Source organism: Gymnodraco acuticeps, unplaced genomic scaffold (assembly GCF_902827175.1).
Source record: "Gymnodraco acuticeps unplaced genomic scaffold, fGymAcu1.1, whole genome shotgun sequence".
NCBI classification, from domain to species: domain Eukaryota; kingdom Metazoa; phylum Chordata; class Actinopteri; order Perciformes; family Bathydraconidae; genus Gymnodraco; species Gymnodraco acuticeps.
The window spans coordinates 363,295-381,344 of record NW_022990595.1 but is presented as its reverse complement, the minus strand read 5'-3'; the positions used below and the strand labels follow the sequence as shown (position 1 = coordinate 381,344).

At 40.9% G+C, this 18,050-nt stretch overlaps 1 protein-coding gene across 5 annotated transcripts; it reads left to right on the top strand.

Moving 5' to 3' along the window:
- Positions 1–886: 886 nt before the first annotated feature.
- rfx1a (regulatory factor X, 1a (influences HLA class II expression)) lies at positions 887–17,844 on the top strand. 5 transcript variants are annotated; one of them, XM_034228849.1, is made up of 18 exons: positions 887–1,035; positions 2,672–3,040; positions 3,522–3,631; positions 3,747–3,842; positions 4,505–4,602; positions 5,183–5,603; positions 6,646–6,827; positions 7,320–7,439; positions 8,002–8,132; positions 8,246–8,364; positions 9,100–9,206; positions 9,304–9,455; positions 10,748–10,845; positions 11,352–11,501; positions 12,676–12,884; positions 13,554–13,707; positions 14,106–14,151; positions 15,257–17,844. In XM_034228849.1, the coding sequence occupies exons 2-18, from the start codon at positions 2,680–2,682 to the stop codon at positions 15,415–15,417; spliced, it is 2,715 nt and encodes a 904-aa protein (XP_034084740.1). In that variant the 5' UTR covers positions 887–1,035; positions 2,672–2,679; the 3' UTR covers positions 15,418–17,844. The 5 variants fall into 5 exon arrangements, with proteins under 5 accessions (XP_034084740.1, XP_034084744.1, XP_034084742.1 ...); XM_034228853.1 differs by having other exon boundaries at positions 2,660–3,040; positions 5,183–5,552; positions 6,652–6,827; XM_034228851.1 differs by having other exon boundaries at positions 2,660–3,040; positions 6,652–6,827.
- The last annotated feature ends 206 nt before the right edge of the window (positions 17,845–18,050 follow it).

Below are 18,050 nucleotides of genomic sequence, written 5' to 3'. Positions count from 1 at the left end.
AAATTACAATGGGGATGATGAATTTGTAATTAATGTGACGATCGCAAGCAAACAATGGCATTTTATGAGGGTGTCCACCCTGATATTCATTACCACAGTGTCACATAGGTGACCTGAGGAGGTCATGGGAGCAATGTGAAAATCAATGGCCCATACAAATGTGTAGTGTATTAACACTGCACTGTAGATAAATGTATATAGTCCTAAATTGTATATAATTAGATTTATTTGTTTACTTTTAAATAATGTACAAACGCTTTTTTTTTTAATACACTGCAGGTGTTATCATATGTACTGTTGTATGGCTGCTGCATAACTAAATGAAATTCCATAACTGGTAACTGTTGGCTGTTCACACTTCAGTTGTTAAACCAGAAATACAATCTGATGCATTGTATTTCATCCTACAATGTTCAAAAAGGGTCTTCTTTGCTAAATAAATCTAAGGCATAACAGAAGCAGAGTTTAAAGTTTAAAATATGTCAGAAGAGGCAAATAGTCAAACTGCTTGGCTATAAGGGCATTCAATGAATGAGCTTGGTTTCAATGAATCCATGTGTACCAGACCGATCATCATCACCAAAGACAAGTGGATAGGCTATGGACAGTCGGTTTTATATTTTAGATAGAGCTACTATGATAATGACACTATCAAATCACTAACTGGAGAATTTGGATAAGCACTCAGATGAACCTATTACTTTCCCTGACATAGCATCCGCCTTACTAGTACGAAAATGATGTGTGATAGACAGGGATGTTCCACAAATGGGCGTGGAAGGCTTTGTAGTAGAAATTCGCTGCTCCTGTGACTTTAAGACTATTTGGCAGCACTCAGCCAATCAGAGCGACGGAGGGGGAGGGAAGGGAGCGGGTGGGTAGCAACAGTTGCCCTGGTGAGGACGAAGCGCCATAGCCACGGTAGCCCTGGCGACAAAAACCCAGCAACGAGAATCAACAACAACAACAACTGAATCCGCCATAAAAATAAAAGAAGACAATTTACCGGTGGGAAATACACACGTGGATACAGAGGTGAAGCTCTTTACATATAGAATATTTTATGTCCAATATTGCTTCAACTGAATTGTGCTATTGCTATTTCCCTTGTTGTTTCAGTAGCCATAACAGGCAACTGCCTCCTAGTGTTAGCTGAAGTTAGCCTGAAAGCTAGCCGTCGTATTGATAATAATGCGAGTCCGTTTCTTGAACGGGGTAGTTCCTGTCCGCTATTCATTCGAGTGACACTGGATTGAGCTTGCCATGACGACGCAGCCACAGATGCATACTCAAGCAGGCCGTTGTTATGGCGATGTCAAATGCAAAAGGCACAAAATGGCGGTTGTTGTAGAGACCAGTTAGCTTGCTGTCTGTTTTACCTTGCTGGAAAGCTAGGTCTGTCACGACAGACTTGTGCTTGTTACTGCTTACAATTAACAACAACACGTAGCAGTAACGTGTAACACTGTTTTTGTACGATAATGAAATGTACGTGCATTCTATGGCTGTGTAATACGGGATGTTTTTTTCCAGCAAACCGGCATAAAACCTTGTCCCTGTGTACATGACGTTGCCTACCCAAAAGGTAGATCAAATTCGGACAGTCAAGTTAAAAGTATATCTAGATTGGGTTTAGTGTTTATTTGGAAGCAGATTTGGAAAAATTGCTGTTGGAGAAATATCGATAATAAAGTAGAAAGCTAGAGGCAGGTGTCGGACATTTCATATCCGAGGGGCGTGGTGAAGGAAGACGTTTTGCAGGTGCTCTGCAGGTCCGAATTCAGTTTAACTTGTTGTTTTACTGAACTGCTATCTGAGTGTTAAAGATTGGCTATTAACATCAGCACTAAAAAACACATTGTAGACACAGATTTAGGACCTTCCCATCGGTCATCAGTCGATTAAACAACGATAAAAAAGGCAGGAAGGTAGTATCAATTATATTGTATACGTCACAAATACACAAATCAAGGGCAATAATGTGATCTCCTCGTAAATGTGTGTGACAAAACTCATTTGCAACAGAATGCATTGCAGTATTAGTTCAACCGTATAAGGGATTTTCCCACACAGTAGTGCCTGTGTTCAATGGCCATCGGATGTGTGATCACATTACAGGTAATGAGAAACCGAAATGCCTGTTCCCGTCAATGCTCCTCCCCCACATTTCCACATCAGCTGCTCCACCAACAGGTCAGCTACAGTAGTTCTTAGAAAAGGAATAAGGAGCATCTGATGTTGATCTCTATTTTCCCAAACTATTTATACATTTGTGCAACCAACATAAAATGTTCAAGTATTGTCATCAATGTCATTTTACAAGATGGACCCCCGACTCCAAAATATGAATGAATGACTCAATACTACTTGATAAACATTTCAAAGTTAACGGAATACAAGCAGCTGTAATTCACTACAGTTTCTTCTGCTCTCCTCTCCAAAAGTCTGAAATTGTATCTCTCTTTCCTTTGAAACTCTTACTAGCTCTCTGTCCCCTGCCCCGTGTCTGTCTGAATGATTATATGGTGGATTGGAATACAAACTGACATCTAGCTATTCTGACCAAATAGGAAATAAACCGTTCCAGTCCCGGTTTTCAGTCTAGAACATTCTGATCCTCCCTTATTGATAGCAGTTAATGCCTGTTTCTTTTCTCCAGGGTGATTCCCAGCTCCTGCAATGGCCACCTCAGGCTACGTAGGTGAGATCCAGCCAGCAGCCCAACCCCAGGGGGCCGTAGTCACCATCACATCGGGGCAACCTGACGCCAGTTCTACCCCTGCAACATCCCCGCAGTTTCTGGCTGAGATTCAGACCGCTGTGGCCGCTCCCACTGTTCTCACACAAACGGGCCAAACTACTCCCCCTGATCAAGCCCTCTCCATCAGCTCTCCGGAGCCTGCAGATGGTTCCCAAGCCCAGTCCAACGCTCAAGCCCAGCCTCCTCAGACACAATACGTGACCGCAGAGATCCAGGGCTCCCCCTCACAGTCTGGAAATGCTCAAAGCACCCCTCAGTACATTGTTGTTACAGTCACAGGTAAGTCTGAAACTGGGCCAGTTCAGGGTCTGCACTTCACTTCATAAAAAAGGAGCAGCTTAAAAACGTTTATTAATATATTGAAGAAATATGTGTAAACACATGTATTTTAAAGAATCAAAACTTATCAAATTGAATAACACTTTATGTTCCTAAGGGCAGTCAAGGCACTATAGTTGCCTTTCTACAACATTTATTGTCATATTTATTTATTCTTTGTTTAATCAGATGGTTTCATTGAGATTAAGATCTATTTTCTAAGAAAGACATGAGAACAAAACACATTCACAAGTACAGAAACAACACAGACAGATTTAACACCACTACACAATAGCAAGGACAACTGTTATGGATACTTTTGCCTGAATGGTGAAATGAACGAAATGTGAACCTACAAAAATTGAATTATATCAACAGCTTCATTCAAAGTTAAATCATGTATCAAATTTGAATGTATTAACATTCCCTCTATGTCTCTCAGAGGGCTCCCTTCACTCCTGTGACAGCGTGTCGGACTCTAGCCCCCCCCCAGCTGTGGTGCAAACAGGAGTTCCCACGCAGGTTGTTCAACAGGTTCAGTCAGCCCAACAGGTAAAATAATAATACTATAATATAACTATAGTATCACAATAATACACATTATAACACAACAACAAATTAATATGTCCTTCACTCTTAAAACGATATAGTATGTTTATCTCTGTAGAGATCTGTGGTGCAGGCTACTTCTCAGATAGCCAAGACTGAGCCTGGTACACAGCTCAGTGTCACCAGCCTGCAACCTGTTCATATCGGCCAGGAGGTAAGTCAAACACACACAGTAACACAACTCATCATTGGTGATAAATAGGACAATAATGTGTACTGTCAGTGACAAATATTACAATGGAATACAAACAAACACACTTCTCATAGCTTTCACTTCGAAAGTTGATCATATGTGACATCAAAACTTTCCAACTTCCTCACATTTTGGCTTAGTATTAGTCAAGTTATCACATCTTTGGTGGAACCTGCCTCTGCCTCAGTTCCTCCCTAGCACCGTGCTGACAGCATTAGTCAGGGATAGGAATCTTGAAGAATGTCTGCAGCAACATGAGATAGGACAGGCAGAGTTCCAGTCCGAGGCTTCAGCAGACTACATGAGAGAATGCTGCGGCACACCCCTCTACCTTCCCTTGGAGCTCCTTCAGTATTACCAATCACTGTACTGGCTCTCTGTGGCTGCGGAGAAAGAGATAGGAGCCCAACCTGCAGTCACAAACTCAGGCCCATATCAGTCACCACTGCAGACTACAACTGCCACTTTCCAAGTAGGTCAGGGACACTGCTGTGTAGTTAAGGGAACAGAGAGGCTGTCTGAAACTAAGAAATGAATTCATTTTGTATTAATTTATATGTTTGAACTAAAAGGGCAAATATTTATGGGATTTTTGTGTGTGTTTGTGTGTGCTCACTCTTAAGGTTCAGCAGCAGCTCACACCAGTGCCCGTGCAACATGTGTACGCCAATCAAGTGCAGTATGTGGAAGGAGAAGAGACCAACTACACAACAAGCACTATGTTAGTATATATTTGGGTCCATTATTATCTAACGCATGTACAGACAGAATTTTTTAAGCCAAACAAAGTGTAAAAAAATAGATAATGATAGTGAGATACTTGCTTAAGTTGCATAGTAATAAAAATAAAGAATAATGAAAAGAACAAGATGGTAAAACATTTGGAGCCATCCATTGGTGTTTACATACCTAGGGGGTTTATGGTAATAATGCCATGACCATGGGACAGGAGAACACCTTTTTTGTAGATTCCAGGAACAATTCTGTCCAGAACTATGCCATTTGCTACCTACCTGACTAGCAGACTTTACTGTGAGCTGATTTGCTGATTTATTATTAGAACATTTGCTGTAAAAGGTTACCTGCCATACGTTCCAAAACCAATCTACTGTTGACTGGACTAGCTGAATCATGGTGACACCATCAGCTGGTCGGGACAGGCCTGTTGACACTGCTGCAACTTTTCCCTGCAACGATCTAAAGATAATGGTCAAACTGGTCTGAACTGTGCTTAAATGTTTTAATTTGTCCACCAGTTTACTATGCTTCTAAAAGTATTTGTCTGTATGTCTTTCATCCAGCCGGTCGAGCGCCTTTCCCTACACTGACACGCCGCTGTACACCCAGACCACAGCTGCCCAGTATTATGACAGTCAGACAGCTTCTGTCTCACAGGCCTCCCCTGGCACACCTTTAACCGTCTCTGTGACTGCTGGCACAACAGGGGGGGTGTCCATGTTTGTTGCCCAGCCCACCAGTGCAGCAGGGGGAGGGGCCACAGTGGTGACCACAGGTGGCACCACCAATGGGGCAGGGGATGGGGCAGGAACCAACGGTGGCGCAGCAGGCAGCTATGTGATCCAGGGGGGGTACATGCTGGGCAGCAGCAGCACAGGGACAGCTGGCAACAGTCAGAGCTACTCTCACACCGCCCGCACCTCTCCAGCCACTGTGAGTATTACAGAGGGCGAGGAGGGTAGCGTGCCGTCGGCAGACAAGAAGGTATGCAGAGGCGCCAAGCGCAGACATTTTCTTATTTTGTTCTCATCCACACAACCCGTTGCTTGGGCATACTGATGATGTCATAGTTTTGTCCAGTCGAAAGCACAATTAAAAAAATTGAGATTTGGACTCGAGATGTACCAAAAAGGTGCTTAATTGATCAAACACTCGAATGCTGCACACTTTTTATTTTATTTACAACACGCCTTTTTGTTTGATTTCAGCACATTTTTGCAGATAAAAATAATCTGACATTCATAATATTAGTATTACACTGTTGGCACTACTATATTCCAGTGGTGGTTGCCTAGGATTCCAAAAGTCCAACTTTTTCTAATAAAATATTTTTGCTTCAATCCATATTTGTTGGCATTTAGCCAAACACAACATTTTCACTGCGGTCAAAACACTGCCCTCCTGCCTGCTGCACACAAAGGGAGGCAGGCAGACGGGGGCGGTGGAGCAGCAATCTAACATTCGAGCTTCTACTGAGGTTTACAATGAAGCTTTGATCATCGTGCTGTTAGAGTGCTGATGGTAAAAAGAGGATGATACAGTCCCAATAAGGACCATAATAAATATTTTATAAGCATACAGTCTTTTTAACTGTGGTTTCTTCCTGAGAGAAAACAAAACCATGGCCTCATCATTTTCATATCATCACAGTGCATGTGACGAGGGCCATTTTGAATTTGCCTGAAATGCCCTTACACACAATTGTTCATCCCAGATTCATCCTATTGAAGCCCGCATGATAATGGTCACTAACCTATGTTCGGCAACATCCCATAAATATTGCAGGTCATTCATTCATTGCATACCAAAAACGTATGCCACGGCACGCATTTCCAAATGTCAATTGATTGGTTTGTGTTTGTGTCATTATTTGATTAGAAATATGTGTGTGCATGTTATGTACTTTAAACTTTAAAAATGTGCCTTTGCAATTAAGAGTGCCTGTTATTGCATGTTGTGGTGCGTTTGTATCTACTGGTTTGCTGACTGCACCAGCTGTTTTCTTTTTTCTTTGCCTGCGTGTCAGGTACAGTGGTTGCTGGACAACTATGAGACAGCTGAAGGAGTGAGTCTGCCACGATCCACGCTCTACTGCCACTATCTGCTGCACTGCCAGGAGCAGAAACTGGAGCCTGTCAATGCTGCCTCCTTCGGGAAACTCATTAGATCTGTGTTCATGGGGCTGCGCACACGACGCCTCGGCACACGGTAAGAAAGGTCCTCAGACTTCCAAAATCAGGTATAAAAGACATGAGACACATATCAATATCATGCCTAATTAACGGACACCCAAGCACATGAACATTGGAGGATTCTTTAGTCAAATCGATAGATGGAGCAATACAAAATGTTGGCGTAGTGTAGGAAGAAATGTGGGTGGAGAGAAGGACAGACAGTGTGTGGGTGAGTGAGTTTTATAAAGTAGAGGAGATGAGCAAATCAGATTGGCTTTTGAAAAATGTTTGGTAGAATGGGTTTAATTAAGAAATCCAATATATTTTTTTGAAGGTTAGGATTTTAAATAATACTTCAAATGTTTGTCAGTCTTCATTAAGACTCTAAAATGTGTGGCTTTGGAAGAGTTACAACAGGTTGATATCGACAACATAAACCCTCTCTCCGCTCATATCTACTACTCAGTATCGAAAATCATATGTGTCTCCAATTCTATGTAACACACTTTGTATCCGCTCCCAACAGGGGTAATTCTAAATACCACTACTATGGGCTGAGGATCAAGGCAGGCTCTTCTCTTCTTCGTCTGATGGAAGATCAGCAACATCTGGCCATGAGGCAGCAGCCATTCTCACAGAAACAAAGGTACTGTACACACATACAATAATCATCCATAACATTGACTGTATATAAGCCTTTTTAAATCAGAAGTGAAAGTTGTAAGAGGGAAGCATGGAGAGTACCCAATCTGCACATCTCCTTGATAGCGACCTCTCAATCACAAAGTAGCCATGCTCTACAGAATATGCTGCTTTATTGTCTTTTTGGCATAAATCTTACTATCATTTAGAAAATCACCATCCTGCTTTATCGAAGGAGACTCGAAACTAGCCATTGAGACCAGAAACTAATCCAGAAAAAGTGTAATTTAGGTAATAAACCAAGCAGAAGTAGGATCATTTTCTCATAGACAACCAAACTGCTTCTAGAACCACACAAGTTTAAGTCTCCCATACTTTGGCATCTTCCGATTATTATTTCACCACTGTAACCATTTCCATCCATCTATAATTTGTACACATGAATCAATTTCCTTTGTACATTTATTTTTCCTCTGTCTCAGTCTGGCTTTGGTATTCATCTTCTTTGTGTAGATCAGAATATTTGATCTGCCTCATCCTATTAACTTAATGTTTGTACCTATCAGGTTGAAGCCTGTGCATAAAGTCGAGGGAATGACTAACGGCGCGGCAGCAGGAGCCGGTCAGCAGCAGCAGCAGCAGGGGGCCGGCCAGGTGGACATCAGCACCCAGGTCCAGCAGTACCAGCAGTTCCTAGGTGAGTGCACGAGCAAATACACGGGCTGGAAGTACAATAACGACATATAAGACAGTATTATTTACTGCTCTGATGTGATTTCTCTTTGATTATCCAGTGCTCTTTTGTTCCAGATGCATCCCGAGCCCTCCCAGAGTTCCCAGACATCGACCTGCAGGGGAAGTCTCTGCCTGAGGGAATCGAGCTGGAGCACATCAAGAGCTTTCAGCTGCTGTACAGAGAGCACTGTGAGGTAACTGAATGAAGCTCCCATTGAGTATTTATGAGTTTCCCGCTCATCTAGATGTTTGTGAGATTGTGGAGGACTACTTTAAGTGAAACGACCTACTGTAACCTCTGGGTTAGGACTATAGGAACTGGAACATGAAAGGACATGCTGTTAGACAGCTGAGGAAGAAGATAGGTTCAATCTTTATTTATTCAAGCCGTCTCACTGAGATTAAGATCTCTTTTCCAAGAAAGACGTGGAAAACAAACATTCACAAGAACACAAACATAATAACAGAAACAACACAACTACACAATCATAAGGAATTAAAAAACGTACAAGAAACATGAACACTTTAAAATGCAAGACTCTAGGTTGAGGGACGTTTGCAGTTTATTCCGATAATTAGATTGAAATGAGGCAAGAGATGTTAGGGAGTTAATACATTGTAATAATTATACTAAGTCAAAGTCAACTTTATTGTCAATCTTTAAGTTTGTGTGTGCAGACAGAGAGATCGGGAAACGGTATAAAAACATATGTATACATATATATAATAATAATAATAATACATTTAATTTATAAAGCACACTTTAAAAACAACGTCATCTCAAGGTGCTTCACAATGCTATGAGGAGAAGATGAAAAAAATATTTCGTCATTCTGTGTCTTTCCAACTGATCCTGTGATCATCTGTTTGTGCTCAGTCATTTATTATCAGTCACTGACGTGCAGCGTGTTTCCTCTTTGTTTTTTTAGGCTATTCTTGATGTGATGGTCAACTTGCAGTTCACTCTGGTGGAAACTCTGTGGAAAACCTTCTGGAGGTTCAGCCAGAGTCAGGCGGGAGACGCCACGTTGGCTGTGTGAGTGCTCAAGACAAACATTTTAGTCCAAAACAAAAGCACTACCATGTTATACAGCATGCTGATAACTTAAACTGGAATATATGTGTGTTGGCAGTCATGACGAGTCTGAGAAGCGGCTGCCTAAGTCCTGCCTGGTGGTGCTGTGTAAGTACGACCCGGTGCTGCGCTGGAGCCGGGACTGTGACAACAGCCTGTACCAGGCCCTGGTGGAGATCCTCATCCCCGACGTCCTCAGGCCCATTCCCAGTAAGGCTCTGCAGGAATGATAGTCATGCACGTAGGGCTGCTCAATTAGTCGTATTTGAATCGGAATTACGATTTTGGATTGCAACGATTATGAAAACAACATAATCGAAATAAAACGATTATTTATTTTATTTTTTTCATTTTTTTTCCCCGTTGAATTATACTTAAAGTTCAGGGTAATCAACTGTTAAAAACATGCTGTTCACATTTTTGTTTTCAAAGTAAATGGATAATCGTTTTTAATAATCGTGATATAAATTATTGACCCAAATAATCGAGATTATGATTTTTGCCATAATCGAGCAGCCCTACATGCACGGTCAAATTCAACACGGTGCAGTGGTATACATGTACCAAAATATCATATGATCACAGTTTAACCACAAAAGTGACAGAAAACGTTTGTTATAGTAAATATTTCCTTAGATTTAAGATAAGATAAGAAGTACTTTATTGATCCCAATTTGGGATTTCTTTTGTGTTGCAGCAGCATAAAAAGACATGACATTGTACAACATAAATTAAAAGACTAGAAATAAACAAGAAAGTAGAAAATAATATACATGTTGAATTACAAATGTACAGTAACAAAATATAAAGCAAGTTATTATATATACATAAGTATGTGAGGCATGGAATATTAAATATTAAATTGAATATAAATGTCAAATGTACAGTGTGATTTGAAGTCCTAGAGAAGCTATGGAGCAGATGCCAGCCAGACTAATGAAAGATCCTAACCTTCAGTAGATGCCTATACAGAACTACATTTACCCACAGTGCCATATTCAGCTATTTGGAGTCAATATTAGAAAATACTACATTTCTGTGACAACATTATTGTTTCCGGATTAGACATTGGAATGATGACCTGGCTCTTTAGTAGAGCACGTCTTTTTTCCCTGATTAGATACCAACTCCTCTGAGTCAGAGGTGTTAATGACTTCTTTCTGTTTCAATTTTAGTCTGAACATTTGAATTGTATTACATTTGTTAGACGCTTTTATCCAAAGCGACTTACATACATTCAGTACCGTGGGCAATCCCCACAGGAGCAACTTGGGGTGAAGTGTCTTGTCCAGGGACACAACAACATTCTGACTGCAGTGGGACTCGAACTTGCACCCTGATTCGATGTCCAGCACTCTACCCACTGAGCCACAGCCTACCTTACTTGAACTCTGTAATACCAGATATTTGAACATCTTTTTTCCTGGTACATCCTCAGGGAAGATCAAATAAATGGACCAGAATTAAAGTCTATTACCCCCTTTCTCTCTCGCCGCCCCTAGGTGCCTTAACTCAAGCCATCCGCAACTTTGCCAAGAGCCTGGAGAGCTGGCTGACCAACGCCATGATGAACATCCCAGAAGAAATGGTCCGTATCAAGGTATAATTGAGTTGGCTTGCAGTTGCTGAATAAACAGTTTGTTATACAATTGAGCAAGCTTTTGGAAATGCATACGTTTTCCGTTTTGTGAACAGGCTACAGCTGATTTTACACAACATGCTATCCTATCCTATCATTTGCTCTGTGGTGCAGCTTTGATGAAAAAATATGTTGTTGCATTTCCAGGGAAATTATATAAATTATCATGAGAAGGAAATAGCCTATTAAAAACTCTTATGAAGGCAGTCCCATCATTACGTTTTTTCTCATTCATTAATGGGACAATGCTTTGTGATAAAGTGAAGATGCAAGGAGAAATATAGGGCTGTTACATTTTATTATTTGATTATGATGACATGTTCGTATTAAATGCGCCGTCTACTCATCAACGCCAGAGCTGAACAAACATCCTCTAGGTTATTCTAAAGATATTCATATGTGTCCGTGGCTTTATGTAAAGTATTAATTTGCTGTCCTTTCATCCTCCTCTCCGTGTGACCTCTCAGGTGACCTCAGCCAATGCGTTTGCCCAGACGCTGCGTCGCTACACCAGTCTGAACCACCTGGCCCAGGCGGCCCGCGCCGTGCTGCAGAACACGGCCCAGATCAACCAGATGCTCTCCGACCTCAACCGCGTGGACTTTGCTAACGTCCAGGTTGGTTTAGTCTCTGCTGCGTTCATGTCACCTCATAGAAATGTCAGTGTTGGTTTCTCTGCATTTGATTGCATGTTTCTGTAGCAGCTTGAGGTTTCGTGTGTGTTTACCTAAGTCTGGGTTTCCTGCGACTTCCCCCCGCAGGAAATGTAAGCTTTTTCTCAGAAGTCTTTCTCCTGCCTCCAGTGAATGGAGCTCACATGCGTTGAAACAGAACCCTTAGTTTCTGGATTAAAGACAATCATTTTTTAATCTTCACACACAAAAGAATGCATACAAATCCAGATAGTGAAAAACGGAGAAATGTGATAGTAGAGGTACAAAAACAAACATAAGGTTACATAATTAAAATAAAAAATGACAACAGTAAGAACACAAAATTGAGCTGAAACACAATCAACAACAATAAAGGAATACATACAAAAAAATAGGTAAAAAATATAAATGAATATCTATATATGTACTGGAAATGATTTGTCAAAGGCAGGTGAAGATGATCAAACTGTCTCTTATTGTGTGAATTAATTTGAGAATAAAATATGAGTAAATTGGCTTAAAGTTGATAAGAAAAAGGCAAGAACATATAACATGTAATGTTTGTATGATACCGTCAGGCAGAGAGTGTATTTCTTTACACTAGGGGTGTTTCTCAATGTTGAGGAAGGCTCCTCCAGAGCCACTATTTCAAGGATGCTACGTCATCGAATTCCGCCGAAGGACTGTTCCAATGTCCAGGATCCTTGGAATTCTACAGAGGCCGGCGTCCTTCGTTGCATGACATTTCGAGGCTGCACATGTGTATCCTCCGCGGTCTTAAAATCCCCACAATGCTTTGCACACGGACCAATTTACAAAATATTTGGCGGAAATCGCGCTCCATTTAAGGCGGGGCCTCGCATATGACGCACACCTGCTCACCTGTTAGCCTGTTCCACCATTCTTCGTTTTTCGAGGCTAGGAAGGATTCTTGCCTCGCTTCTGAAGGAAGTGACTCGGAAGACATGTCCTACCAAGGAAGCGTCCTCGACATTGAGAAACACCCAAGGACTTTAACCTGAGTCGAAATATCAGGTCACCCTGCTACTCTCTTAAGACAACTAGTGCCAGGTGTGTGACTACCATGCGCAGTAACGTGTCCCCCATTCTGCCCCTCCCCCTCCCCCTCCCCGTGCAGGAGCAGGCTTCCTGGGTGTGCCGGTGTGAGGACCGCGTGGTGCAGCGGCTGGAGCAGGACTTCAAGCTGACCCTGCAGCAGCAGAACTCCCTGGAGCAGTGGGCAGCGTGGCTGGACGGGGTGGTCTCCCAGGTCCTGAAGCCCTACCAGCAGAGCCCCGCCTTCCCCAAAGCCGCCAAGCTCTTCCTGCTCAAGTGGTCCTTTTACAGGTGGGAGACGTTGGACATTTATATTCCACTGTGTTGTCTTGTGTAGTGTAGGTGACAAGATCCTCTGCTGCTCATTGAAGATGAAAATCTGTGTTTTTCACATTTATCAGCCGTAGGGAGTCATGAGGTAATCAGGTGACCAAAACCAGACTCAAAGTAAAACATGCACAGAAAGAGAGAGAGAGATGCAGGGCTGCAGTCGACTCGTCCAAAAACAATTACATCTTTTTTTAACCATCTTTTCACCACCTCGATGAAAAACTTCACGATATCTGCTCCTGAATGTTTAGAGTATTTTGATTTTAAATTCCACTGGCTGCACGCTCCATAAATGTTTTTATATATATTTGTTTATAGCTTAATAAGTACTGTAGACAGATAGTGAACTAAGAACTACGATAGTGACTTGTTTGGTAGGATGATAACGACTCTGTACCCGTCTGTCCAAACTAAAAATTAGTTGTATCTTCAATATAGGAATGCATTTCTGGCAAATACGGGAAGACTGGATATGAATTGTTCCAACATTAGTTGTAAAAGAGCAGTTCTCTCTTATTCGTTGAACTTTCTCATAGTGAAACCCTAAGACACACTTCCTGTTGGTGGTTGAGAAGAAGAAGAAGTGATATGGTGTACCGATGACTTAAATCCCCTGTTTCTGTTCTCCAGCTCCATGGTGATCAGAGATCTGACCCTGAGGAGCGCAGCCAGTTTCGGCTCCTTTCACCTGATCCGCCTGCTGTACGATGAGTACATGTACTACCTGATAGAGCACAGAGTGGCCCAGGCTAAAGGAGAGACCCCCATCGCTGTCATGGGAGAGGTACCAAAGCGCACAAACGCATAAACATGAAATAAATACAAACAGACTCAAAGACAGTTTCTTCCCCAGAGCAATCATGGCACTGAACTCTTGCACTAGTCTTCCTCCCATGTGCAAAAACCCATACATGTCCAATATATATAATGTATCATCCACACATACATATTTACTATACTCTACTAATTGAATTATTTCCTGCACTTTATTTTGTTATTATTTTATGTATATATGAATGCTGCGTGTCTTTGTTGTATGTTGTCTATTCTGAATGTTTTAAAAGGAGTAGCTTTACTCTTCTCGTTGTACTTGTATAATGACAATAGATGCTTCTAATTCTAATCTAAATAAATAATATAAGCCATGTAAATAGTACTAACACATTTCCCCTCTGCCATTAGTTTGCCAGTTTAGGCCGGGGGCTCAACCAGCTGGATCCTGACAAAGGTAAATACACAACATTTTTTATATTTATAGTATATATTTAATACATTTATTTGATTTATTACAGTTAGGTTTAAATACAGATGCATGCCTCCCTTTGTGATATTTTAAAGTCTTAACATCAACCATTTACTGTAGAGCAGTGGTTCCCAACCTGGGGGAAATCGCAGGGGGTGCCTCAGATGATTTGAGGCCTAATATCATATTGAGACTTTTTTTTTTTTTTACATATAATTGTTACACAATACATGATTGTCGCAAAAAGCCTTGTCTCTACATTACAATAAAGTATACAAAATAATTGATTCATTAATTTTAATAAAAATTCAAGTTAGTAGCTAATAAAGGCATAAAAAGACGAAATGCTTAATCTTTTCTAGAATTGTTTCTTCTGCCCGTAAAGTGTCCAAACCGGGCTTTTCTGGATAAGCACATTTTTAAAACATAGTCATTGTCCATGCCGGTTTCAGTTGGATTATTTGTCACAGTTGCTCCGATCAGATCGGTCTCCTCCATTTTGTAGATTATTTACGACTTTTGAATCCACATAAACACATCGGTAAAATCCGGCTTACTTTGAGCATGTATTTTAAACAGTTTAATCCCTTTGTGAATTGTTTCCACTTGCGAGTCCAATAACCATCAAAGTCACTCCAATAGTGCTCCTTAATTACGCTTTCATCCTCCTTTAACAACATACTTCACATTCATCCTGTTTGTGACAGTAGTTGTAGCATTTTGAGACTTTTAAACTTTAATTACCGAAGTTGCGCCCCCCCCCCAAAAAAAGGTTGGGAACCCCTGATTTTATCACATAATATTTGTCTTGGTAAAAAACATGTTTTGAATTTCACATCTTCCTTATTTTTTAAATAAATGTTGACTTTTGGACGTGCTCTGCTCTTTTGAAATGTTGGAATCACACATGTCAGAAACAACCCTATGCAGCCGCAAATGACTAATATTAGAGCTGCCTACTCTCTATCGGAAACCGTGCCAAAATACCAATACAAAACAAAGCTCCTAAACATTTGATCTATTCAGATCAGCCCTACGTCAAATCTCAAGCTGTGTTAATAACTAACTCAATTCCCTTTGTCCATCCCAGAAGAGGAAGAGGAAGAGGAGGAGGAGAGTGATGATGAAGGTCAGGAGCTGTCACTTCCTTCAGACGGGGGGGTGCTAGGAGACGAGTCTCTGGAGCCGCCTGCCAAGCTGGCCCGAATGGACCAGAGAGTCCTGTTCAGCACCGGATCAGCTGACGACTGAGCACACAGTCACACAACTAGCTGGGGCCGATCGTAGTGAATATGCACACACACTCACACACACACACACACACACACACACACTAGCACACACACACACACAGTAGCACACACAGATGTACAAAAACCACTAATTTATACACTCCACACATGTATATAGATCTTGTAAATGTGTGTGTGCGCACTTCTGCTGCATTCTGTAAATGGTTACGCACACACACAATCAAAACATTCAGTACTGCTGTTGCCTGAATGGCAGAACCACCTGTTGGCACCATTGACCCGATTCACAATCGTTGGCACCGCAATAGGACGTGTCTTCAAAACCCATAGAGCCAATGTGATGAAATAAAAAGACCCTCAAAGTCACTCTCTCAAAAAAAATCTCCAAATAATGACTTGGTATCTCAGAATAATAAGATAAAAAATATATAAGAACAAGAAACCTTCTCTGACGTTTCTTACTATTAGAGATAGTATGACATGGTATTGCGATACCATTTGTTGTGTTTAGCGATAGTATGTCATTATGGTGAAATACTTAATTATTATACTGAGATACTATCTCAACCAAGTCATTTTTTAAATATACTTTGTCATTGTTTTTCAGGTAGTAAGTATTATTTTGAGGAAGTTTCTGATAATGAGGATATATTTTTTTGTTATCACATTGACATGAATGGGCTTCCATAGGCAGCAACACAGAGCATGTGTTAACCCTCAGTTGTATTGACCTGTAAAACTGCCAGGCATGTTTTTTTCCATTCTCTGTCATTGCATTACAACCTGTAGCCTCGCTGTCTCCTAACTCAAAACATCCGCTCACCTCCTGAAACTGTCACTGCCGTATCAAAGTAGTCATGGAAATACTGTGATGTGTGTGTGCGTGTGTAAAGGTAATCTCTACAGGAGGAGGGTGCAAAACCGACCTTAAACAGTGAACGATTGCTACATTTAGTTCGTAAAAAGGGACATCAGTGAGAGACAGCGGGAGGTTGGGATATTTGTTTGATGTGTTTATTTCTGTTGGAGCACTGAGGGTCACACTGCTCTGCTGTTGCTTCTGGAGGCTGACTGAACATGCTTTTCTATGATGGTGTGTGTCTGGTTGTGAGTCATGCCAATTGTTGACTGTTTCCTCTGTATATATATATATTTTTTAAGGTGTTCATTTGGGAGAATAGTACCTGTTTTATTTAATTTGCCTGTAAAGAAAAAAAACCTTCTTGGAGTGCCTGTCGCAGCTGCTACTCACACTTGTATAGAAACATCTACGGCTGTGGAATCGGGGCTCCCATTAGTTGCTGCAAAAAAATCCTCTCTCTTTTATTGAACATGTGGCTCCATGAGTAGAGGTACTGTATGTATGTGTCATATTTATATGTTTTAAGTACTTCATTCCTTTTCATCCAATAAGTTCCTCTATGGCCTCATTTTCCATTGACTTATAATTCTGCTGCCTTATTTCTCTTTTCCATGTGTGCCAAACCTTTGCTTTGTTCCCATTGTTTTAAAATGATCCATCTTTGTTTTAAGGGGGACTGTGCCTGAGTAAGAACGCTGATATATTCTAATATTCTGATGTATATTTATTCACTATTTTGAATTTTGTTGTCACTAAGTGAACCTCTTGTGCAGTGTATGGTGCTGTGATGTCACACATTGTAAGCAACCTTTGTGTGCTTTCTTAATTTGTGATTGTAAATTTAGTTATTAATCCTCTATCATATCTGATGGCTTTTCCACAAACAGGCTAAGGCCCTGCCTCTTTGCACATATCGACTATTGTCTTGAAAACTCAGACAGAGTTATCTGAAATGTTTTCCCCTTTCTTTGAAGTCTTAAGTGTTTTTCTTTAATGGTGGGGTGAAGGTGTCAGATGTCGTACGAACATCTCGTACCACTCTGTGGTGAGAGGTGAGATCTGCTTTCTGCACAGTCCTCCACCGACACTCATCTCCCTCCACTGTGCTTTCATCTCGCTGCATTTCCGCCCTCCTGCCAATGGCTTTGTTTTGCTTCAAACATCCATATTCTTAAACACTGTTCGTCATGATTGGTTGTCGTAAACATGTCATTTTTGGATTTATGAATACAATGTCTTTAAATAGCTGCGATGTTCATGTTTTCAACAAGCATCGCCAGCCTCAAACCAGCACATCAATCTTTATATACGAGTCTAACGTTACCACAGCTGAGTACATATCATCTACAGCAAATAGAATGGCCATTGTTTAGTAAGACAAATGTTCAGTCATTTTTATAGTGCATTGTTTCTTATGTACAAAACAATTGAGAAAAAAAGATGTTCAGTGGCAGTGTTTTATGAATTTGGTCTGCTATAAGTATGACTGTGCCTTTGGAGGTGGTAGAATGCAATTCAGATGTTTTAATTTTAAAGATATAAATTAAAGAATTTTTAAAATTGCTCTCTTGTAGATAATTGTTTCCTTTAGTTTAACAAGTGTCTTTGTTGAACAGTAACTACAGTCATATCTCTCAGATCATCAGTTTTTATAATCTTTGTGGCCTTACTAAACTAGAGTCTTTTTTTTCATAAACTGACTTCCTGTCTCAGACTGTCACACACTTCTGCTGCAAAGTACAAAGAGTTACAGGAACAGAAACCACAAA